This window comes from Haplochromis burtoni, unplaced genomic scaffold (assembly GCF_018398535.1).
Source record: "Haplochromis burtoni strain Fernald_Lab_line unplaced genomic scaffold, NCSU_Asbu1 Contig_276, whole genome shotgun sequence".
In the NCBI taxonomy this organism is placed as follows: domain Eukaryota; kingdom Metazoa; phylum Chordata; class Actinopteri; order Cichliformes; family Cichlidae; genus Haplochromis; species Haplochromis burtoni.
In genome coordinates this window covers 416,647-442,471 of record NW_024582637.1, presented here as the reverse complement: position 1 = coordinate 442,471, position 25,825 = coordinate 416,647, and the positions used below count along the sequence as shown (strand labels likewise).

The following is a 25,825-nucleotide window of genomic DNA, read 5'->3' as shown; positions in this document are numbered from 1 at the left end:
GATTTTTTTTAAAAAGCACTTATTCTATTGACCAATTCTCAGAGTAATGGAAAAGTCCAATACTGACCCTTATAAGTCAGGTCTGTGCTGGGAAACAAACCAAGATAACTGAACTCTATCAAGTGTGAGGCTGAGGTGTAACTTGCTAAGTGACATTGAACCAATTATAAGTGGGGCTGTATGTATATATTTAAACCAGTATGTACAATTTTGTATAATCTACTGTTTGGATTAGAGAAAATACAAAAGAAAATCAAACTTCTGTACCCAGCTCTTGGTTTTTAAAGTCATTAACGATGTGTGCTGTACAACCATTCCACTCAGGAAAAAGAACAGTTCAAAGAAATCATTAAATGCACAATGGTGTACACCATTGATGAGTGTATGTAAACCTTTACTCCTTGCACGACATTTTATCTTTAGATGACTGCGGATTTAATAAAGAAGGTGCTTTTCATCATGTTGGCTATATGCTGTTTGTTGTGGACAACAAAATCCCAAAGATGAGTATAAGTTTTATATGTACGAATGTTTCACGTGCAAACACTGCTTCGGCTTTCCTTTGTAAACAGGCAAATAAACGGCCCACCCCTGGGTCCTACTGCTTGGGCCTCTCTTTCGCGCATGTCAAGCCACACGTGCATCTCCTGCGTGTTGTGTCGGTCGTTGTTGTGTACCCTTGCGAATTGTGTCATTTGTACACAACTATATTTGGATAAAACTCCGTGGAGGGTTAGAAACGGTCTCTAAATGGGAGGTCTTCAAAAGAAAAAGGTTGGTGTGGGTGTTCGCGTAATGTCGGGCGTTTTATTAACAAAAATCTGACTATCCCGTTAGCTAACAGCTAGCTGAAGTTTGTTTTTCTCAAACAGTAGATTCTTCTGGACGCGGATGAGCTTATGTGCCTTGTTAACACATACCGTTTGAGTTGAATATGAGCATCTTCCTATGTTTTTCAGTTTGAGAGGGGCTCTGCCACCAACTACATCACAAGAAACAGAGCTCGAAAGAAGTTGCAGCTCAGCCTCCCAGATTTCAGGTAACGTTGCAGTTAGCAATTGTACACGTGTGTGTGTGTGTGTGTGTGTGTGTGTGTGTTTTAAATCACGATTTAGTCATACCCCGCCGGCACTGTATTAGTTTCTCGTTATTGCATAGTAACGCTAACGCTTTCTGGGTGAGAAAAGGTGCGAGGGCCGATTTATGACGCAAAGTCTTTAAAACTCAGTGAGTGAGTTTATTTTATTTTATTTTTTTTTGGGGGGGGGGGGGGGGTGCTGTGAAACTCATGCGTTTGTATTGAACAAGGTAGACAATTGTGCAGGGTCAAAGAAAAGTGCATTTCTTTTCAGCTCCTGGCTTTTGAGGTCACAACCGTAGTCTAGTCCCTAGCATCCTCCTTTCACATCAACGCTCTGCATGTCCTTCACTACATCCATGAATCTTCTCTGTGGTCTCCTCTTTTCCACCTGCCAGGCAGCTCCTTCATCAACATCCTTTGTCCAGTAATTATCCACTGTTTCTCCTCTACACGTTCAAACCATCCCAGCCTCGTTTCTATTTCTAACTTTGTCTCTTCTCAATCTTAGCTGTCCCTTTTGATGTACTCAATTCTTACATTCCTACTGTAAATTTGAAAGTCTCAGCATCTACAGCTCTACCAGCTTGGCCTCCCATCCAAATTATACTTCACAGCACGTCTCACTACCATCTTGCAATACTTAGCTGTCATTCTTGCTGCTATCCTTCTGCCACAAATCACCCCTGACTCTCATTTCCATCTTTTCCACCCTCCCTGAACTCTCTTCTTCACTTCTCTTGTGCACTGTTGCTTTGGATGGTTGACCCCAGCATTAAAACTCATCCTCTTTCACTGCGTCTGCTCCTAGTTAGTGAAATGCAAAAAGTATTAATGCAGCCTCGAAAGTGAAGCAAAATTTAATTAGCACATCAGTAAAAACATTACCATCAACAAGAAAGAATGTATTGACGCTAAAGTTAGTGAGACAAAGTTATGTTAGTAGTTGGTAATGAATCTGCACATAGTTATATTCTCTATGATCAACACTATATCCATAAATCACATCTGACATATAATGTGCATAAATTAATTTAACAAGTAATTCTGAGGTGTCTTACATCTTCAGTGAATGTGATCAGAATATTTAGCAGTGGTTGGTAATTTCAAAATAAATCCATGGTTCTGAAAGTGTTACTCTCCATGCCAATATTACTTTTTGCAATTCAAATGTAACAATATTTAAATTTTCAAAAATGGACCAGTCAACTATTATTTTTTTTTCCCCCTAAATAATTGTGTAATATGTTGTATATATATATATATTTATATAATATATATTATATATATATATTATAATATATATATTTAATATATATAAATAATTATATATGATATATAATTATATAATATATATATATTCTTTTTTTTTTAAATTTTTATTTATTTATTTTTTTTTAAACACCATCATAGCAACTTACTTTTCTCCAAATTTGTTCCAAATCTCGATTTCCAGCCTTTCTCAGAAAGGAGCCTTGTTGCAGACAAATAATTTCTCTTCTCTGATTTTCAGGCGACTTTGCATTCTCAAAGGCATATACCCTCATGAGCCAAAACACAAGAAGAAGGTGAACAAGGGATCTACAGCCCCAAGGACCTTCTACCTGCTCAAAGACATTCGCTTTCTGCTCCATGAGCCAATTGTTGGAAAGTTCAGAGAGTACAAGGTATATTACATAAGAAACCAGTACCTTAGTGTTCTTTACCTCTATAAAAAGGATATTTAAATCACTTTGCTTGAATCAGTTTTTCCTCATCATGTCTTTGGTTTATCGTTTGATTTCAATTTGGTTGACAATCTTTTTGGTACCTGTGTTATTTTCAACATTTATTTTTGTCTTGTAGATATTTGTGCGTAAGCTTAAGAAGGCTTATGGAAAAACAGAGTGGTCTGCAGTGGAAAGAGTGAGAGAGAACAAGCCGACCTATAAATTGGATCACATCATCAAAGAAAGGTGGGGTGGTTATTCTTCACACTGAACATAAGAGGGCATAGTTGATCTCTTTTTCTTTTTTTTCCTCTGCCACTATATGTATTAAATTGAAATTGTAGGGTAACAGTAGAACAGTCTTTAGAAGTCTGTCAGTTTTTTTTTTTTTTTTTTACTGCTTTTAATATGCAAGTTATCTTTGTTTTTTATTTTTATTTCAAAGCTAAGATGTAAATATTGCTTGTGCTTCTTTGTTTGGCAGGTATCCAACCTTCATTGATGCCCTCCGTGATATCGACGATGCCCTCTGCATGTGCTTCCTCTTCTCCACTTTTGCTCGAACAGGAAAATGTCATGTGCAGACAATCCAGCTGTGCAGACGCCTCACTGTGGAGTGGATGAACTATGTGATCGCATCACGTTCTCTCCGAAAGGTGCAAGTTCACCAGCCTGTTATTGATCTGACTCTGTGAGAGTTGGTTGACCTGTGTTCTGTAATGTGCTAAACGTTTCTGTTTTGATAGGTTTTCCTCTCCATCAAGGGAATATATTATCAGGCTGAGGTGATGGGACAGCTCATTACATGGGTGGTGCCATATCAGTTCTCCCATGATGTAAGTGCAGTTTGGCAAATTGCAGTCAACAGGGACAGTGCTAATAATAAACAGTCACTTTATTACTGTTGGGTTATAATGTAGGTTGCCAGGCCAACATTGGAAATAAAAAATTGTCCTTAATGTCTTGCCTGCTCATTAAGAATCAGAAAATGTGTGGCATTTATGAACAAGAAAACTGACTTTGCTGATGGCTTTAACTTGTGAGCAGCCTGTCTGTTGTAAAATTAGAATATACTAAAAATTATGTTGGAAGTGACTCTGATTGAACTCACACTTATAAATGTATCACTGAAATTTGGTCAAACTAATATTTGTTTCTCTTTCAGCACCCCGTTGATGTTGATTACAGAGTAATGGCAACATTCACAGAGTTGTACACCACTCTGCTGGGCTTTGTCAGTTTCAGGCTCTACAGTTCCCTCAACTTGGTCTACCCACCAAAGGTATCGTGGACTGTAATATAAAAAAGGATTTATGATAAATTGATCATATGTAACCAGACCTGTCCTCAGTTAATATTGCCTCTCATTTTGCAGCTGGACAGTAATGGAGAGTCAGAGCCTAAGGAAGAGAGTGAGGATGACTATGCCATGAATTCAGAAAGTTACTTAGAGGTGAGTCACTTTGTTTTAAACAGTGTAAAAGACCTCTGATGTCTTTTGTTTGTGGTGCTCATTACATTGAAAGGAGGCTTGTTGGTTATCCAGAGTGACAGAATAAATTCACTTAAACCATCCAGCATAAAGCAGCGTTGGAGTTTTGTTAAAACTATATCACCACTTCAGTGGCAGAGAGAACTCGGTCACACAACTTCTCCAGGAAGGATAGCAAAAGCGTTGTTGATGCTTTTTGGGGAAAAAAAACATGTCCCAGGTGACCTCTAAAACAAGCTTTTAAAGCACAGGGTACGTTGTTTTCCTGGCTTCACCAATCTGTAAAGACAATGCATTCTGTTATTCAAGCAGGAGTCGTCTTTATTTTCCCTCAGCTTTACTGAGACATAAAACTGGGATATGTGCTAATGTGCATTTATAAAGTTTAGACTTGTGCTCTGCTGAATATGATCCATATTCCTTACTAGGTTATATCCAGTGGGGTTGTCAGGGGGAGCTCTTTATTGAATAGTTCGCTGTACTACACAGTGCTTCATAGGTTCAATAACCCCCTACATGAACTCACCCACTCAGTCGGCCAATGCATTTACACTGTAGCATTAACAGGAACAGTTAAGAGTCACGCAACAATAACAGATGTAAATAACACAAGTTTCCTTGCTTAAACGGCAACACATGTTCCCAAGGCATGATTGGAGATAACTAGTCACTCCCAACACGCCATGATACCATGTTCTGATTGAGGGATTAAATTAAAACGTACAGCTCTGCTATCACTTCTGACATAAACAAAGACAAAACTAAACAGCAGTGGCTTTGTAGGGTTGCTGAAGTTGGGCTAGCTGTAGGACTGGGCGCTATATAGAGTTTTTTTGTTTTTGTTTTTTTTAAATATCGATATATTTTTATACGAGATAAGATGTGACAATATCCTTTATATCGATATAGTCTATGTTACGTTATAATTATACTTGTGGAGCCACAGGTTTGCGTCTCTTGCGTCCACTTTTGTCTCTACGCAACGTTACTCGGCCTTGCTTCTCTCCTTCACTGAACACAACTCCCCCTCCCCCATCGCTTCACCTGCAGGCACCAACAAGATGGACACGGCAAATCTCCGTTAACGAGTTACCGCGCATCGCCCCGCACGTGGGGCTGGACGGCGTCAACGTGTTAGCGAGCTAACCGTGCTAACGAGCTAATCATGCTAACGAGCTAATCATGCTAACGCCTAAAATCCTTTCATTTTCTCAAAAGTTGACAGCACGCTGTGTATGAATTCTGTGCTTGATGACTGCAAACCGATTTTATGTGTTACACAGCGCTCAGCAATCTGTCAAAAAATGTTTTAATATGACTTTGCTAAGCTACGGAGCTGCACCGCTTGATGGATTGTCGGAGCATTACGGCTACCGTAGTCTGGAGCCTCGCGGAGTGATACGTACTGTGCTTCAAATGTATATATCCTGGTGGTCCGAAAATGCTAACTCCTGTTAAGACCGGGATGTGGGGTTGTACATTTCCGGTAGCTTTACTTTGCGGTCAATCGCTACTGCGAAGATATACTCCAAAATCATGTCCAAAACTCGAAAACGGAAAGATCGCGTTAAGTTACAAAGAGCAGAAGGTGGGAACACTCACCACTGTTGTGTCATAAAAAATCTAATGATCAATTTTGACGTTTAAAGAGTTTAGATCGATCAGTTGTTTACATCACTCAACACAAGCAGAACTGCATTACTGCAGCAGAAGACACATCGTCCACATTCAGAAGCACATCTCTGTATAGTGACTGGTCTTATGATTTAAACAGGCAAATGTTCAGCATTCAAACTACAGGTGAAGAATAGTCAAACCAGATGTTTCCCCCGTTATGTCGATATCAGCTAGTCAAGTAACTACGCTATAACGCGGTTCACCTTTCACCTCGCTGTTTCGATTTTTTAGTGCAAGTTTGCATGCTTTTTTTTTTTTACGTCACATTGTGTCCTGCGTCCTGATCGCTGCAGACGATCTCCTCCGTGACGTCTCTCCTGTACAGTACAGAATCGCTGCATCGATCGCTAGCAGTGTGACTCTGAAGTGCAGTACTGTATGTCCACGAAACGTTTTGCACCGTCAAAAAATAAAATTGGCTACTTGATTTCACCTATCGCTGGTTATTTTTAGAACATAACACCCGCGATAAACGAGGGACAGCTGAGAAATATAACATTTGAATCCTCTCTTTGCTCTGAGGCGCGGGGAAAAAATATCGACAAGTCGATGAACATCATTTACAGATATATTGGGTAAATGCCCAAGACATCTATAGAAATGTAAATCGCCGCTTGATTCATTCATTTGCTTAACTTGTTTTGGACCGTAAACAAGGCGCAATAGGACACCGGAAACAAGCTCCCACACAGGAGTTTCCGCACCGGAAGTAGCATATGTTAACGTGCACATAGTCTATTACCATATTGTGTGTATAAGGACCATAAATGGCACGAAGCGGATTTCAAACTCCAGGCTGTCAGTCACGCAGTAGAAGTTGGAACAGAGCAGCTGTGAAATCTGTCTCTTTGTTATTATGCTCAGCATCTTTTAGTTTACATTTTGACTGCACAATTGTGAGCTTTTTGTTATGCACAAAAACAACATTGTTTTCTTTTATTTATGGAGCATTATTATTTAATAAATGCTATAATTTATTTTTGAGTAATTTTTCATGTACATCTACGCTGTATGTTAATAAAAGTGCCTGTGTGACATCTGGGACACAGCTTTGACTAAGAACTCTCTTTTTGTTCTTACTTTATGGCTTTAAAAAAATATATCGAGATATATATCTTATATCGCCATCCAGCTAAAAAATATCGAGATATGAATTTTGGGTCATATCGCCCAGCCCTAGCTTCACTGGTATATAATGATGTACTATGTGGTGGCCAGCTACACAGCTATGGTTAGCATAATATAAAAACAGTGAAGCTGGAGGATGAATGCTAACATTTTCCCACTCGCTACAAGCTAACGTGAGGGTTCCTGATGGTTAGGGACAAATGTAACCGCACGGCAGGATGCTGTAAACCAGGGGTCCCCAATCCCAGTCCGTGAGGGCCAGTGTCCCTGCAGGTTTTAGATCTCACCCTGGGTCAACACACCTGAATCACATGATTAGTTCATTACCAGGCTTCTGGAGAACTTCAAGACATGTTGAGAAGGTAATTTATCCATTTAAATCAGCTGTGTTGGATCAAGGACGCATGTCCTTCAGGGACACCGGTCCTCGTTGACTGGGATTGGGGACCCCTGCTGTAAACGGACCAAACTTCAGTCAGGAGAACAACTGCGATAATCCATCCACAATGCGAGGTTAGTCATTAATATATTGCTGCATGGGCTGGGGTGTAGTTACATCGTAAGGTTATAAAAACTGGGCTTTAAAATGACTAGTGGTAATAAAAACCGAGACAGGCGGACAGTGATCACTGACTTTTTTAGGGGCTTGTTCAAATGAAATAGAATAAAATACAAAGCAGTAAAACATGTTAAAAACCCAACAGCCTTAATACACGCAGAGTACCCAGAAGCAGGGTTCATGCGGCATCACTTAAAGATTGGATATCCTACCTGCTGTGAATGTTTTAATGCAGTATAGTTGTTGTTATTATTATCACTTGTCACATTCTGTTTCTGACAGTTAAAATAAATAACATTCATATAAGAAATAAAATTGTTTCGTGTAAACTGTATATGGTGTTCAGTAGGCCTATACTATTGTACTTTAATGTCGGTCATAGGGGTGGTACTTCAAGAGCCATATATTTTATGAGGTGGTACTCGTTGTGAAAAGTTTGAGAAACACTGCGTTACGCCTGGGTTGGACCTCCTTTTTGCTTCAGAGTTGCCTGAATTTTTTATGCCATAGATTCAACAAGTTGGGGGAAACATTCCTCAGAGATTTTAGTGCATTTGTCTGCTGCTCAGCCCTGGTGCAAATCTCCCTATCCACCACATCCCAGTGGAGCTCTATTGGATTGAGATCTGCTGACTTCTATAAGCTATTTAAGTGCATTGAACTCATGGTCATGCTCAGGTTGAAAACGGTTTTAGATGATCTGAGCTTTGTTTCATGGTGTGTTATCCTGGTGGAAGCAAACATCAGAAGATTGTTACGCTGGTCGTAAAGGGATGAGCATGGTCAGCAGCAATACTCGGGTCGGTTGTGGGGTTTAAATGATGACCAGTTAAGGGGCCCACATTATTATTTCGCCACTGAGCTATTGATACAAAGAAGCATGGAGCCATGCTTTCATGTTGTTTACACAAAATTGATGTGATGCTCTTCTGCCATGGTTGTAATAAGTGGTTATTCAAGTTTCTGTTGCCTTGACATCACCAGCCTGGCCAGAAAGAAAGGTTGCTGCCATGTGATTGGCAGATTAGGTATTTGCATAAATAAACAGTTGAACAGGTGTCTGTAATAAAGCAACTTGTAAGTGTATTAATTTAACTTACACATACAGTACACTTAACATGAGGTCTTGCCCTATATCAGGGCTGCCCAATCTCAGTCCTCGAGAGCTACTATCCTGCAGCTTTTAGATGCATCCCTACTCCAACACAGCTGAATCAAATGAATGGCTTGTTATCAGCCTTTGCCAAACACGATGGCATGCTGAAGAGGTAATCAAACCATTTGATTCAGCTGTGTTGGAGTAGGGATGCATATAAAAGCTGCAGGACGGTAGCTCTCGAGGACCGGGATTGGGCACCCCTGCCCTATATCATTTCAGACACTTTAATTAGAGCTCAACATGTAGTCTACCTAAAAGCATTCAGTATGCTAATAGAGAAATTGTGTAAACTCATGTTTTTAAAGAAACAAGCCTCATGCTTAAATTAAACTGTTGACTAAACTAACTAAATCTATTAAGTACGCACACATTGAGGTGTAAATGCTAACACTTGTGCTTACCTTGTTTTTGATTTTGTAGAAACTGTCAGCTCTGAGTGCCAGTCTGGCACGCGTGGTTTCTTCTGCAGATGAGGAGGAGGCTCAACTGGACCAGTTTCCCAGTGAAGGGGTAAGAAAGCTAACTTGCAAAACACGATACATCACATGTATCTTTTGATTTACTCAGGCAAGGCATAACTATTTGTTATTGAGAAATATAATCAAAACACACAGATCACCACTTCATGCATAATGCCTCTTATAAATCTATGGACGTGTGCGCGATACTCTGGTGTCATGGTAAATGGCTCGGGTAAAGTTTGTAGCATGCGTGCTCGTTAGTTTTGTCTGCTTCCACTTGTCTTTGCACTAGGATGATGTCGGTGTAAATGTGCAGTCATATTCGTTGTGTCCCCACTAGTGCTGTCAGCGTTAATCTCGTTGAAATGACATTAACGCCATAATGCGGCAAATCTCCGTTAACGACTTACCGTGGGGCTGGACGGCGTTAACAAGCTAACTGCGCTAACGCAGTAGTTCCCACCAATGTAATTGAGCATGTACATGCCTATGCTTACAGGTACTTTTCAACATTATGTTTATTAAAGTTTTACATATATACATATATAAAGTACATACACAAACAAATTTACACAATAAACGAAACACAAGGTACATTCAATGAAAGCACTTGAGTCCATGAGACCTCTGACAGATTTTAAAGAATAATTTTCAGATTGCAGCATATGGTTGTGGTCCTGTACAGGGAATAGCTAGGCTGTCCCTGTCTCACACAGTAAACCAGATAGATCTTTATTCCCAATATACTGGATGTAGCGCCCCCAAATTTTCTGGAAAATTTCTTGTTTATCTTTTAGAGTATATGTAATTTTCTCTAATGGTAAACATAAAGACAATTCTTTGAACCAATGTGAAATACTTGGTTTGCCAAGACTCCTCCACGTTAGAGCTATCACTCTCTTTGCTTGTAGTATTCCCATGTTTATGAAGATTTTTTCAAAATGATCTATGTTACACCCTACAGGATATAATCCCAGTAGGAAAAGTTTGGGATCCATCACAAGTTTAATTGACAAAATCTCCTTTATCATTGCTCCAACCTCTTCCCAAAACTCCTTTATTTTTGGACATGACCATAAACAGTGGAGCAATGTGCCCTTATCTTCTTCACATCTATTACAGATATCAGGAATCTGCATATTAAATTTGTTAAGTTTTTCTGGTGTTATGTACACTCTCATCAACCAATTAAATTGTAGCAATTTTAGACGTGTGTTCCCTGTCTGTGTTTGGGCTAGCTTACATGCTCTACTCCATTGTTCCACTGTCAAGTCCTCCTGTAAGTCATACCTCCAAGCTTCAAGCTTAGTAGCAGATGAATCAGGAGAGGATGTCATCATCAAGTTGTATAATTCAGATATCATCCCTCTACCAGTGGGGTTTTTGGTTAGGATTTTCTCTAATGTGGACAGCGGGGGAATATGTGTAAAATCATTATGATAAGACCTGATAAAACTCCTAAACTGTAGGTATTTGAAAAAGTGCTTTCGGGGAATATTAAATTTAGAGATTAGTTGTTCAAAACTTAAAAGTCTTCCATCACCCCCGAAAGCATCCTTCACCAGTCCCAGCCCCGAGTCTGCCCACATTTTAAAACCACCGTCCGCCCTACCCGGGGCAAAATAATTGTTGCCCCAAATCGGGCTAAAAACGGAGAGGGGAGATTTTACGTTTAAATATCTTTGAGTGACATGTAAGATATAAATCATGTTTTTAACTATAGGATTAAGCGTAATGTCTTTGAGTTTATTATATTTATCAGAGTATACATATGTAGGAAGTGGAAGCCTAAGAGAGAGAGACTCAATAGTTCTCCATGCGGGGGGCTTTTCTGCAGCATAATAGAACATTATAGTTCTTAACTGGGCTGCCCAGTAATACCAAACCATGTTAGGACATTGCAGCCCTCCTGCATCAAAGGGCAAGTACAAAAGTGATAAGCGAAGTCTGGGACGCTTGTTATTCCATAAAAACTGATTAAACAGTTTTCTTATTTTAAGGAAAAAGTCTGAGGGGGGTGGCAAGGGGATATTCTGAAACAGATACAGAAGCTTAGGGAGCACGTTCATCTTTAGTATATTTATTCTACCAATCAGTGAAATTTGGAGACTCGACCATCTCTCCACTGATTTGGATATGTCAGTCATAATTGGACTATAATTATGGTTCACCACCTCTTCCAATTTTGGGACAATCTGAATACCTAGATAAGTAAACTGATTCACATTTCTAAAATGGCAGGTGTATTTAGGTGGATTCATCCTTTCTTCTGAGTTCAAAAGCATTATAGAAGATTTTGATTTATTGATTTTATAACCAGAAATATGTCCAAATTTTCCAATTAGGTCTAAAATGGCTGGAATAGATTTTCCCAGATTTTTAAGAAAGAGGATCACATCGTCAGCATAAAGAGCTATTCGATGGTCGAGCCCTCCGATCTCTATACCCGTGATCACACAGTGTTCTCTTACAGCAATAGCAAGTGGTTCAATTGCAATTACAAATAAAAGGGGGGATAGGGGGCAACCTTGTCTACAACCTCTTCCAATCTCAACTGGTTTTGAGATAACATTATTGGTAATTATTTCTGCATATGGGTTATTATATAGAAGCCTGACCCAGTTACAGAATCCCACTCCCAAACCAAAGCGACCAAGAACCTCAAGCAAATAGGGCCATTCCACCCTATCGAAAGCCTTCTCGGCATCTAGTGCCAAGAAAGCTGTATCTGAAGACCCCCCTTGCTCGTGTAAAATATTTAACACTCGTCGAACATTGTGGAATCCCTGACGCCCAACCATGAACCCATTTTGATCTTCCTTGATGATGTCTGGCAAAAGGCCCTCCAGTCTCTTTGCTAGAATTTTACAGAGTATCTTTAAATCTGAGTTTAAGAGGCTAATTGGCCGCAGGTTTTCACATTTATCATTCGATTTTCCAGGTTTAGGAAGAAGTGTAATTAAGGCCCCTCTCAGAGTGGGTGGGAGTATCCCCTTTTGAGCAGATTCAGAAAACATTTCCAAAAGGGGTGCCTTTAATTTGGATACAAACTTTTTATAGATATCAATTGGCAGACCGTCTGGCCCTGCAGCCTTTCCAGAATTCATACTCATTATTGCCTCTGAGATTTCGTCCAGAGTCAATTTAGCCCCCAGTCTCAAGGATTCCTCTTCTTCTATTCTGGGGATATTCATATTGTCAAGAAAAGAGAAAAAATTGGGGTCTGGTTCACCTGGGTTTAAGTCAGAACTGTATAACCTTTCATAATAGGCCTTGAAAGAGTCACTTATTGCAGCAGGGTCAGAGATCGTTTCCCCTTTATCATTTTTAAGTGCAGTGATTGATCTTTCCAATTGGAATTGTTTTATACGCCAAGCCAGAATTTTACCTGATTTCTCCCCTTGATCAAAAACGGACTGCTTAAGTTTTAATAAGTTAGCTGTAGCTTTTGAAGCTGAGATTTCATTATATTGGGTTCTTAATAACAGCAAACTTTGGTGCAGCTTGGGACAGGGGTTCTTAAAGTACATATCCTCAGTAGCTTTAATTTGCGATTCCAATAATTTCAGCTTTTGTCTGGCCTTCTTAGATTTTGAGCTTGTGAAGCTAATTATTTGGCCTCTAATGAAGGCTTTGAATGCTTCCCATCTAATACACGGAGATGTTTCAGAAGTATTGAGCTCAAAGTAATCAGTAATTTGTTTGTCAAGGTACGCCAGTAGGTCTTTGTCCTTTATCCATTCTTGCTGAAATTTCCATTTTGGGGGATCTCGTACTAGCCCTGGATCCAAATAGACCAGACTGGCTGGGGCATGGTCTGAGATAAGGACACTGCCATAATCACAACCGTTCACTTTATAGGACAGACTTGCTGAGATTAAAAAGTAGTCTATTCGTGAGTATGATTTATGTGTGCTTGAATAACATGAATATGTCGATACACCAGGATTCCTGTCTCTCCATATATCCATAAGATTTAATTCCTTAGCAAACTGAAGAATGGTTTCCCTACTCTGGCTATGAGATTTGTCTAAATGTGATGATTTATCTATACTTGGGTTCAGAGTGCAATTGAAGTCTCCCGCTAAAATATATTGACCACTAAGTGCTGACAGCGTGCAGAACAGGTTATTAAAAAAAGATGGTTCATCCTTATTTGGGGCATAAATATTAACTAAAATCAGAGGTTCTGTATAGAGAGTACCCTGAACAATCAAATACCTTCCCATCCTATCTGCAATCACCTTACAAACATTAAAGGGGACGGACTTGTGTATTAGAGTCAAAACCCCTCTCGCTTGGGAGTTAAATGGTGCTGAAAATACCTCTCCCTGCCATCTCCGCTTAATCTTTAAGTCCTCTTTTCCAGTAAGATGAGTCTCTTGGAGAAAAATTATTTTGGAATGCATATCTTTTAACCTTCTCATCACTTGTTTAACTTTTTTAAGTTTTTGCAGCCCTCTACAGTTCCACGATGTCATCTTAATTTCTAAAACATTGGACATAGCTGCAATTTTCAGATGATCTTCTCATGCTAGTATATAGAAGTGTACCTTTAAACAACCAAAACAATGCAGACAACACAGATGCTTCTAACTGCATCAACCATTGAACACAACCCCTCTGACCTAAGGGCCAGTTTCCCCTTCTCCTTACTACACACTCCGGTAATGCTAATGACCAGTCCACAGTTATTGAGGAATGATCCAACATTATTGATATTGACTTATCCTAAACTTAAACACTCCCTCCATTGTTAGCTTTTACATACAAATAATAATTGCTTTGCCAGGAATTTATTGCTATCCCAAATATACTCATGTAAATAAATTAAATGTTAGGGGTCTACTGTGCTTTAACTCTATTTAAATGTAACTATAACTCAGAGAGTCCTCCTGGAAAACAAAAAGTAATCGATCCCCCCCCCAAAAAAAAAAGAAAGAAAAGAAAAAAAAAGGGGGGGGTATACTCACAATGCAGGTAATCACCAGCGTCTTTAACCCCCGTACAGATATAACGGAGGCATGTACAGATGTTCAGTGTGAATATATTTCAATGATCAGTTCACAGTAGCCCCAGGAATTAGCTGCCAAGCAAAACGTTCAATTATTTTACCAACTCTATCCGTATCGCTATTCATCCCGCTCTGCTTGGATCCGCGTAACAAAAGTCTCTGCGTCCTCCGGTTTGCCAAAAGTCAGTGTTTTATCCTTGTAGGTCACCAGGAGCCTGGCGGGGAGAAGCATCCCGTGTCTTATCCCCATGCTGCGGAGCTGTCGTCTCACGGAGTCGAACTCTTTCTGCATCTTATGTATGCCGGCTGCCATGTCCGGGTAGAAACGCACCGGTTTGTCCTCGTAGAGTATTTGCTTTTTGATTTTGGTCGCTTTCAGCACCATTGCCTTATCCCTATCGCTCAGGAATTTCATGATCAGTGTTCTTGGGGGGGCGTTTGGGTCGTTTCTCGGGCCGATTCGATGCGCCCTTTCCAGGAATGGCTTTGATTTCAGCAGAGGGATGTCCAGCGTCTCCGGGATCCAGGTTTCCAGAAATGCGCAAGCATCCGTTCCCTCCACCTTCTCCGGTAAATTCACCAGTCTCAGGTTAGCCCTCCTGGCCCTTGTTTCCAAGTCCATTACTTTGTCCTCCATATCTCTGGTTTTCTTTTCGAGACTCTGGACTTTTCTCTGAAGGCTATCGACCGTGTCCTCAGTGTCGGAAATGCGTGTCTCGACATTTACAATACGCTCCTTACACTCTCCGACCTCGTTTCTCACTCCCTCAATTGCAGCCATTATTCCGTCAAACCTGTTGGAGAAGTCGGTTTTCAAGTCTTTGATAGCTTCAAGAATCGGAGCGTGACTTGGTCCTTCCTCTTCAGCGCTAATTGACTCTTCCGACATGGCGCTAGCTTTAGCTTTTCCACTTTGTTTAGTTGGTCCGAAATCAATTTTAGGTTGTGAGGGTTTACCACGACCCCTGCCCGATTTACCTGGTGCAGACGACATAAAAGAGTCCTAAGCGTGGATACCGTTAGAGTTTAACTTCAAAAGTTGATATTATGTTAGGTGTCTTGGCAAAGATTCACGGAGGAGGGAAGTGTGCGTCTAGCTAACGCGCCGCCATTTTAGGGTCCTGCTACAGTACTTTAGTATGTTAACTTACAGAAATAGTAGTAGTGTTAGGGCTGGGCGATATGACCCAAAATTCATATCTCGATATTTTTTAGCTGGATGGCGATATAAGATATATATCTCGATTTTTTTTTTTAAAGCCATAAGTTAAGAACAAAAAGAGAGTTCTTAGTCACACTGTGTCCCAGATGTCACACGGGCACTTTTATTTACATACAGCGTAGATGTACATGAAGAAATTACTCAAAAATAAATTATCAGCATTTATTAAATAATCATGGTCCATAAATAAAAGAAAACAATGTTGTTTTTGTGCATAACAAAAAGCTCACAATTGTGCAGTCAAAATGTAAACTAATAGACGCTGAGCATAATAACAAAGAGACAGATTTCACAGCTGCACCACGTCTCTGAACAGGTGCCATTTGTGGTCCTTATACACACACAGTACGTATCACTCCGCGAGGCTCCTCCTCGGTAGCCGTAATCCTCCGACAATCCATCAAGCGGTGCAGCTCCGTAGCTTAGCAAAGTCATATTAAAACATTTTTTGACAGATTGCTGAGCGCTGTGTACCACATAAAATCGGTTCGCGGTCAGTAAGCACAACCAGAATTCATACATAAGGCGCACTGTCGATTTTTGAGAAAATGAAAGGATTTTAGGCCGTGCAGCCCCTCCGGGCTGCATGTCGTTAGCGCGGTTAGCTCGTTAGCGCGGTTAGCTCGCTAACACGTTGACGCCGCTAGGGTTGCCAACCGTCCCTTAAAATACGGAATCGTCCCGTATTTAGAAACAAAAGTACACGTCCCGTATTGAGCTAATAAGGGACGCACTTTGTCCCGTAATACAGTGAGAATCAAAAGTAGTCTATAAATGTTTAATGGAATTAACGACTTTGTTTGAAAACATAATTCCCAGCCCCTCTCCTGCTTTGTGACCAATGAGCTGACAGCACACTTATGACAATTCGAGTATGACAATTCAGATTACCGCTCATCTCATTGGTCGAGGAAAGGTCGCTTACGGAGAAAATACCGGAAGACAACAGATGACCACAACAAGAAGCATGGCCAACAGGGAAACAAACGCCGACACTGCGGTGCAAGTCTCGGACGACAGTACACCTAAAGCTGGGCGCACACTGTGCGATTTTTTCAGTCGCGTTATTCAGCTCCTGCTCAAACTGCACGATTGACTCGCAGGGGTTAGAAGTTGGCTAGGTCACGATGCAGGTCTCACACTATACCGCCCGATGCTCTGATGCGACCTGAGTGCTCACACTGTGCGTCCATAAAATGAAGGTTATAACAGAAAATCTGTCGCTCGCTCTCTCTGTCTTTCACTCACACAGACACACCACCACCATCAACTTTGCTAAATTGCTAATGAAAAACATTGATCAGGCAGCTGTGATTGAGCAGCATGTAAATCCAACTATTTTCACGGTTGTTGTGGTCGTGATAATTTTGTGAGGCCACATGGAAAAGGCTCGGATGAGCTTTCCAAAGTTCTACAAGTTGTGCCTCCATCGCTTGTGTCCAGATCACACGCTGCACAGCCGTGCTGCTCCGTCTTTTTCACCGACGTTTACGTGTTTGCGCGCGAGCAGTGTGAGCGGCTCACGAGCGATTGATGATCGGGAGCTGGTCGTGAGGTGTTAATCACTTCTCGTTACCCCACGTATACTACACGACGCACGATGAAGGCCAAAATCGGTCCGATCACTCAAAAATCGTCTCAAAATGGGCCTAAAACCGCACAGTGTCTGCCCAGCATAATGTTTGTTCCCCTCAGAGAAAGGGAAGAATGGGAAAAGGAAAACACCTGGCTGGAAAAAGTTAATATGGGCATGTGCAGTGAATATCAGCGCTATGTGGCCAGAAGTGTGATAATATAACTTATTTTGTGTAATAAACAACTGCAAGGATAGATGATTACAACAAATAGATGACTAATACATAAAAGTAATACATAGATGAATAATGATGATGAGTTAAGATGCGTAATCATGGGAACAAGGGGTTTACAAACAGGAGCAGCTGATTAGCATTAGAAAAGCTGAAATAATACCTCAGCTGAAGCCAATTGTACTAAATGCACTAAATGTGCACTGTTACAAGAATATTTTTCTTTCTATTGTTTTCTATTATTTTAAGTTAAGCAGGACAGAGTTCTTTTAAAGAAAGATTTACTTATATTCTCAAAAGTTAAGCATGACAGGCTTCTGTTTAAGAAAGAGACCTGTTTTATTGTGTTAATGTTGTCATTGTGAGCTAAAAATAAATGGCTAAATGATCATTTGTTTCAAATGCTTTCATATCACAAAGAATACACATCTGCTTAAATCAAATTCAAGTCAAATGGTTAAAAAAATAATTTCACACACAAAAAAAGAGCTAGAAAATTCACCACACTGGGAAGGGTGAAGACAACTGGGTCGCCCGGCCCTGGCCACGAGGTGTCCCTTATTTATTTTTCAGGGAGTTGGCAACCCTACGCCGTCCAGCCCCACGCACGGGGCGATCCGCGGTAACTCGCTAACGGAGATTTTCCGCTTTCATCTTGTCATTGCCTGCAGGTGAAGCTATGGGGGAGGGGGAGGCCGAGTAACGTTGCGTAGAGACAAAAGTGGACGAAAGAGAGGCAAACCTGCGGCTCCACAAGTATAATTATAACGTAACATAGACTATATCGATATAAACGATATTGTCACATCTTATATCTCGTATGAAAATATATCGATATTTTTAAAAAACTCGATATATCGCCCAGCCCTAGTGTAGAGTATAGTTAAATTATTACTTGCTATTCACAACCTCTATCCATAACACATACTGTATGAGTGTAGATGAACTCAGCTATATGAATAAAATAATATATAATAATAATAATAATAATAATAAGGATTGGATTTATATAGCGCTTTTCAAGGCACCCAAAGCGCTTTACAATACCACTATTCATTCACTCTCACATTCATACACTGGTGGAGGCAGCTACAGTTGTAGCCACAGCTGCCCTGGGGCAGACTGACAGAAGCGAGGCTGCCATATCGCGCCATCGGCCCCTCTGGCCAACACCAGTAGGCAAGTATTCTTCTGTTATCTGTAAATGAGCTGTAATAACACACAAATTCCCCCCCGTCCGATCATTAAAGTCTTATCTTGTCTTAGAAAATACTTTCATTCTTTCTTTTTACTCTAATTGGTCTCTAAGGTTAAACATTAATGGTTACATCATTTGATCTTTTGAAGCTGTGGTACAAGGGATTTACAGCTTTGTTTGGTTGCTACTGACGATGTGTTTCTCATCCTGGGAAGCTTGTTGTCACTGACTGATTTGAAATTAACAATTGTTTTTGTCAATTCATTCTGATTTTTTTATAATTATAGGTAGGAGTAGTAGGTAGTTCAAACTCTGCTTTAATTTATTTATTTAAATTTTCTGTTTTGTGTGTGCGTGTTTTTGGGTTTTTTGCCAAAAAGGACAGTTCTGCTTTTTTGCTTCTTTTTTTGTTTGTTGGGTTTCTTAATTTTTATTAAAAAGTTTAAGTCTTAGTAATACGTTCTCAGTTTAATAAAACAGTATTTTCATCCACTGAAACAATCAGTTGTGTAACAATTTTTCAATTACAGAGGGGGAAAAACTTTTTTGCTCAAGCATGGGCACTTAATCGGGAGAATTTTATGAATAAAAAATTAGAATAACAGATTGTATTTTTATAAAGTTTTCAAGTCAACTCACCTGAATGATCTTTCAACATTACAGCTTTCAGACTAAAGTGCTTTATTAACCCTTTAAGACCTACCATAGAGACAAGTTTGTCAGAGCTTATCTTGATATTTTTACATGCTGTAGAGCCATTTTTGGGATTGTTTCAAGTTGCTATATGTCAATACAACCGTTATAGCCCAAATTTATATAATATATATGCATTAAGTGCATAGTAACTACATAAATTGCAAAAACGTGCAATAAACTACAAAATGAAAATCATTTTGGTTTTTTTTTTTTTAACATATATTTCTAGTTTGAGAAATTTAAGAAGTTTATCCCTCAAAACTAAATACACAAGTTGCACAAAATAGTTTCGAACCACAGGAAATTTATTTTGAGGGTCTTCATAGTTTTGTTTTGTTTTTTTTGTTTTTTTTTAGATACACCAATTTTTATATACTGCTGGAAAAACGAAAATAAATATAATGCAAATTTACCCCCCAAAAAAACAGCATGTGCATCAAAATAAACTATTTCCAGCAGTGTAATTTTTGTTTGAAGCATCCCAGAAACGATACGGAAAAGTCAAACATGACTTTTAAAAATAAGGCCCTGAAGGTAAACAAAACAAAACAAAACAAAAAAAAAAACACTTCCGGGCAGGTAATGGCGGACATGCTGACGTCTATTCCAACGTAGGAAGTGTTATGAACAGCTGATCGGATCAGCAAAACGGGTTTCTGGAATATTATGTTGTTGTTGCTGCAAATGCTTTTTATTCAATTTATTTTCAAAGCTATATGTGGAAGGAAACCGTGTCATAGGACAAGCTGAATGCATAAGATGCAAGTACAACTCCTCCGGTTTCATATGCAAAAAAATGATTGCGCTAGCTTATGTGATTCGAGTTCTACAGGAATTTAAAAATGGTTGCGTAAAACGGAGCGTGCCCGCTCCGACCGGTCTTAAGGGGTTAAGGCATTAACAGATCAACTGTGGAAACTGTGGCTGATCTTATAGATATCTGGCTTCTTTTCAAACGTTTTACATGCCTGATGAGCACATATTTTTATTTAACTTTTTTGTTTGTCTATTTCTCTTCTGCTGTGCAGTTAGGTTGAAAAATGTTAGTGCTTCTGAGACATTAGCTTTACTACAAAGCAGGGAACTTCAGGACTTAATTATTACTTAGACATGAGGTATAACTTCCTGGTGTATTAATTTTACCTGAGCTTTGGAATCTTATCCGGGCGTTCCTGTGTGTTCTGAGAACGTAACAGATAAGATCTGCACATTATTAAAGCGGCCTACTAACCTGTCACTTTTCCTGGAAAGTTACACCCCCTGGTCCTTTGGGGCTTGGTGTTTTGTTTTTTTGGTTTTTTTTTAGAGACAATCTAAACCCTCTGGTTTTTCCCCAATGAGTCTCGATCACAAACATATAATCTCAGAGGAAGGAACTGTAATCCCTTGATGAGTGGTTTTCTGCTGGCTGCATGAAATTTCAAAGATGTTTGTTGGTTCATTTATGATACTGTAGCTGTAGTCTATAGTTAGAAAGTTGGTGCACGAGCAGTGATGGTATTACTCTCTAGTCGGAGTCAGTGAGGCTGTGGTAATCCTTGAGGACACCCCTTTCAAGCCAATGACACAAATTTAACTTGGAACAGATGGTATTGCTGTTATGTGGTTAGTGTTCAGGCTGACCAGAATAAAGGAACCTGTACTTCCTATTGATGAAGTACAGGTTGCACTGTTGTTCACAAAGACCAGCTCCGTCTACAAGATGCTCTAGTTCCTTTGCTTCCAGAGTGGAGCATCACACTGGGGCTTGCCCGCTGGCTAGGTTAATATTTGAAGGTGTTTCAGGGTCCCATAGACTTTATTCCTGGGTTGTCAGGAGTAAGGTCACAATGCATCCACCCTTCAAGATATAGGTGTAGTATGTTCAAGGTCTTTTGTGGGTGAATAAGCCAATTCAATTCTCCTAACCTGGAATTAGTGAGCAAACTGGCTGCAAACTTCCATGGTTGCATTTCAGAGCTGGGGGGTCCACGGGGATGCAACAAACTGCATTCCTTTAAAATCAGCTTCTGCCATCCATGATTCTACGTAGACCCAAGGGCAAGCTGTCGTAGCTTACTGCTTATCAGTGGCATCTGATTGGTGATTTTAGGATAACACAGTGCATCTCACCACTAGGACTTTGTCTGTTAGTTGTGGACCATTGAACTCCATTTGTTACTGGCACATGGCAAGCCAGGTCATCCACTCCATATGCATGCAATTAGTGCTGCCACCCATATAAATAGGCAGTGGTGCTGTGTGCCACATCTTGAGGCAAGCAAAGCCATGTCTAGGCTCTGAAGGAGCTGGTTATGGAGATGTTAATGTTTTTGCTGTCTTAAGATAGCCAGTCAGCAGAGGCATAGCAGTAGCTTGGTAATACTGCAAGCAACAAACACTACAAGCTAAGCTGGTGGAAAAAGATGCAAGAAAATCTTTAATCTTTACTTTAATCCCTAAGGAAATTATGTGATGAAGCCTGCACTAATATTCAGTTACATTTTGTATTCTTTGAGTATTATACATATGATAGAGTAGCCAAGCCAACTTTACTTTAAAGCTGGTTATCCAACATCTGAGTAGTCGTTTCTATTAGACTTCAAAGCATGTATAGTCAGTGTGATATAAATTGTCACAACACAACAGTTTCTGCTTTTACCCTTGATTATTTAATTAAATGTCACATGTTTTTATTGGTTTTAAATTGCTTTTCATATGTTAAATTTCAGTCTCCAGACAAGTCTGGGATTGGTCATCAGATGCCACCAACCACTGTTTTATATATAAGTGCATCAGCTCCAGCTGAGATAACAAAGAGTCTACTAATCACCATTGCTGACCAATTTAACACCGGTTCAGACAGTTTGTTGAACCTGACTGTGATTCTTTAGTTAAATCTGAGCAACTTAAATTCAGAGATAAGTAAATGTATTAATTGTCGACTTGTGAGTTGTACTTTTTACATAGCTTTTTTACATTTGCCTTTTGGAATTCTTTTAGGGTTGTAATCCCAATAAATCTAGCTGCACAATTCCTCTGTCATGGATCAGACACCATAATACATCAACAAGTTGGAAGTTGTTTAAAAAAAAAAAAATCATCTTTTAGTTGCTGGCTTGTTTTTAAAGCAATGACTTTAAACTTTTCTGATTTAATTGTAAATAGAAATTCCCTGAAGAATAATTAATGTTTTCCCTTTATTTCTTTGCTACAGGAGGACATGGAGAAGATGGAGGCTAGGGAAAAGGAACTGAAACAGCAAGAAGCTCAGAAGAAGCTTTTTGAGGGACTCAAGTTTTACCTCAACAGAGAAGTTCCCAGAGAGTCTCTGGCATTCGTCATCAGGTGAGCGAGAAATGCTACAGTGAAGCAAAGAAACGTCCATGGAAGCCTGAAGCTGACTTTTTCACTTTTGTGTATTTCTGTTGCCTTTCAGGTGTTTTGGAGGTCAGGTATCCTGGGACAAGTCTGTGTGCATTGGTAGCACATACGATGTGACAGATGAGACCATCACCCATCAAATTATTGACAGGCCCAGTGTTGGCAAACAGTACATCAACAGGTAGAGAAATGCTGTGCTTTTCATCATGTATGAGAAGGTTTTTTGTTTTTTTTCTTATAGAGGTATTTGATTTTGTCATAGAATTCGTAATCCTAGAGACAGGAAGTGTGTCATTCATGTACATTACCCACTTTTACAATGATACCTTAACTAATACCTTTCACTGGAATATTTCCCATCCCCCCACCCCTTGATCCTGCAGCAGAAAAAATCCTCACCAAAGAGCAAGATTGTATTCTCATTATTACATAGTAGACGCATGAAAATATGCACTTATTTGCCATCATAACAGATGATTTTCAAAACCTTTGCTTGTTTTAGATACTACATCCAACCCCAGTGGCTATACGACTGTGTCAATGCCAAAATTCTCTTGCCTGTGGAGGATTATTTCCTTGGGGTGACTCTACCCCCTCACCTGTCTCCGTTTGTGGAGGAGAAGGAAGGTGACTATGTGCCTCCAGAGAAACTGAAGATGATGGCCTTACAGCGAGGAGAAAAACCAGGTGTGGTTCAGTTATATCTCAGTGTGTATGCAGGTCACGCCCACAATTCGCTGACTTTTCCCCTCTGATCAGAGTCCTAGTTTTAAAAGCAACAAACAAAAAATACTTTCAGATCTGAATGAACAACAGATGCATAGGAGGGAAAATTATAAGATAACCATAACCTCTAACCATGGTCTCTTGTCATTATTTTGTTACATCATAAAATTATGAGTATTGTACATAATCGAGTAGTTAAGCCAACTTTATTTATAAAGAACAACCACTGAGCAAAGGGTTGGACGTAGGAAGAAAAACACACTTGAATAAAACTTTTTTTTTTAAAGAGGCCTGTTTAATGTGAAATGGCAGCAAATTCCACTATTTGGGAGCTACTACACCAAAGTCCTGTCCCCTGTGAGCCTGCACTGTGTCCTCGGCATATACAAGGAGTTGGTCAGCTGATCTGAGCGACTAGGAAAGGGGAGTGCAAGTGCAGCAACTCAGAGGTGGTTTGGAGCGAGGCCATGTAACAACCTGAAAACAGATAAAAGAATTTTTAAAATGTCATGTGGAGAGTTAAATAGACATTCACGGCCTCTCTTAATCTGAATGGATGTAATTGATATTTGTGATTGATTTAAAAAGTTTAATAATTTGCTTCCTTTTTTGGGTTGTTTTGGAGACTTTAACACAGAACTGTTCTGATGGTCTGCTTATGTGAATAATTACTGCCAGCATTTCTTAATTGGATGATTAAATTTTTCTTGGTGGCTGGATCGAAATGTTGTGATTTACTAAAAGAACTGTAAGTGAGACAGCTTGTGGAGGTTATAGTTTATCTGATCAGAGTCCTAAAAAGCCACTTTGGCATCACACAGTAATGAAAATAAAAGATGAATATTCACAGCGTGAATATTTAATATAGGCACACGGGATTGAAATGTCAGCAGCACTAATTTTAAATAATTCCTTTTTCTTCCTTTTATAGGCAATGAACAAGAGGAGGATGAGGAAGAAGAGGAGGAGGAGGGAGAACAGGAAGAGGAAGAAGAACAAGAAGAGGATGACAATGGTGATGAAGAGGATGATGAAGAGGAAGTAGCAGAAGAGAAAAACCTTAAGAAAATGGAAGAACAAAGATCCCAGGGCAAGGTGATATGTCAGATCCTGTTTTCTTTGTCATTGTGATTTTATTTTTTTAGATCTTTTGGAATCTTTATTGACTCATCTCGTTCCCTTTTAGTCTCTACATGTCAAAGTGACACCTGGAAAGCTGAAGGTAGAAAATAAGGCACGCTTGGAGCAGGAGGAGAAAGCAGAGGAGAAGCGTCTGGCCATCATGATGATGAAGAAAAAGGAAAAGTACCTCTATGACAAAATCATGTTTGGAAAGAAAAGAAAAGTCCGTGAGGTGCGTACATTGCCGCTTCGCTAAGAATATTTGTTCAACCTAAAAGCTTTAACTTTGAATATTTTAGTGTTGATACTGAGCATTTTATCTCAGGCCACAGTGTTTACCAGTATTATGTAGCCGCTGCGGAGAGAACGGCGCAGCCCAGCGTTGACCCCCGCTGAGTTCACTGAGCTTAAAAATGGTTGCGTAACTGGTGTTGAGTATCTTCCATTAACTGGGCTCCTTCTCTTTTTACAGGCTAACAAGCTTGCTGCCAAGAGGAAGACTCACGATGATGCAGAAAAAGCAAAAAAGAAAAAGGCCCGAAAATAACTGGTGCCTTCTTCAGACTGACTTTCTTTTTAACTAACTGAGACTCAGTGCATTGCAGGTTTACATACCATAAAACCTGAAAGTGCAGTAGAGCTCTGCGTGCTACATGCACTCTAATGACCTGCAGAACTTCAAATAGCGCAGGTTGTCACAAATGCTAGTTGTGTGATTAATATTGTAAAAGTAACTGTTTGATCTGTGCTCCACTTTTCTGTATTGTACAATACAACTTCCTGTTTATTTTAAAATCTGTAACCGAAACATTTTACAGTTAAACGGACTGAATTAAACCTGTTACTTGTGATATTGCATCTCTAAGAAGAAATGATTCTCTTAGTCTTGGCGCCATATTGAAAAATGATTATTTATCCTTGAGGCTGTAGCTTTAGGGCAGCTGTCTCTTTTTAAAGCTGTGCATGGATCAGACAAGATGGCAAAAGGTCGGAATATAATCTGTAACGCAAGGTTTAAGATTTCACATCTGCAGAGGCTCAGGTCACGCTGCTGCTGTCGGTTGAACCTCTTTGCTGATTGGTTAACACTTAAGTAGTGGGTGGTAATGACGAAGAACCACAAGACCAAAGCACCATCTCAGAGGGCAAAGGCTACACCCATCATACCCCTCCGCTCCTTGGTTTCCTCACACAGTTTGACACTCGCTGCAGCCTCTCATCCCTTGCCTAGGACCCAAATCTACATTCCTCACAAGCCCACCCAGTTCAAGTCTCAGCCTGGCACTCTGTTTGCCTACAGGCAGAACCACTCCCCGCTGAACAAAAACAGTGTTGTGCCTGAGCTTGATGAATGTGGGTTGACCAGCACAGATCAAGTCTGCCTTCCAAGAACCGCGAAATCAGTTTAGAGGA

General features: G+C 39.9%; 1 protein-coding gene across 1 annotated transcript; it reads left to right on the top strand.

Moving 5' to 3' along the window:
• Positions 1-601: 601 nt before the first annotated feature.
• pes (pescadillo) lies at positions 602-25,263 on the top strand. The gene is made up of 15 exons (XM_042227678.1): positions 602-774; positions 960-1,039; positions 2,592-2,745; positions 2,924-3,033; positions 3,272-3,443; positions 3,534-3,623; positions 3,953-4,069; positions 4,163-4,240; positions 9,223-9,312; positions 22,398-22,528; positions 22,620-22,745; positions 23,067-23,251; positions 24,222-24,385; positions 24,477-24,644; positions 24,885-25,263. The coding sequence occupies exons 1-15, from the start codon at positions 751-753 to the stop codon at positions 24,957-24,959; spliced, it is 1,764 nt and encodes a 587-aa protein (XP_042083612.1). The 5' UTR covers positions 602-750; the 3' UTR covers positions 24,960-25,263.
• Positions 25,264-25,825: the final 562 nt, after the last annotated feature.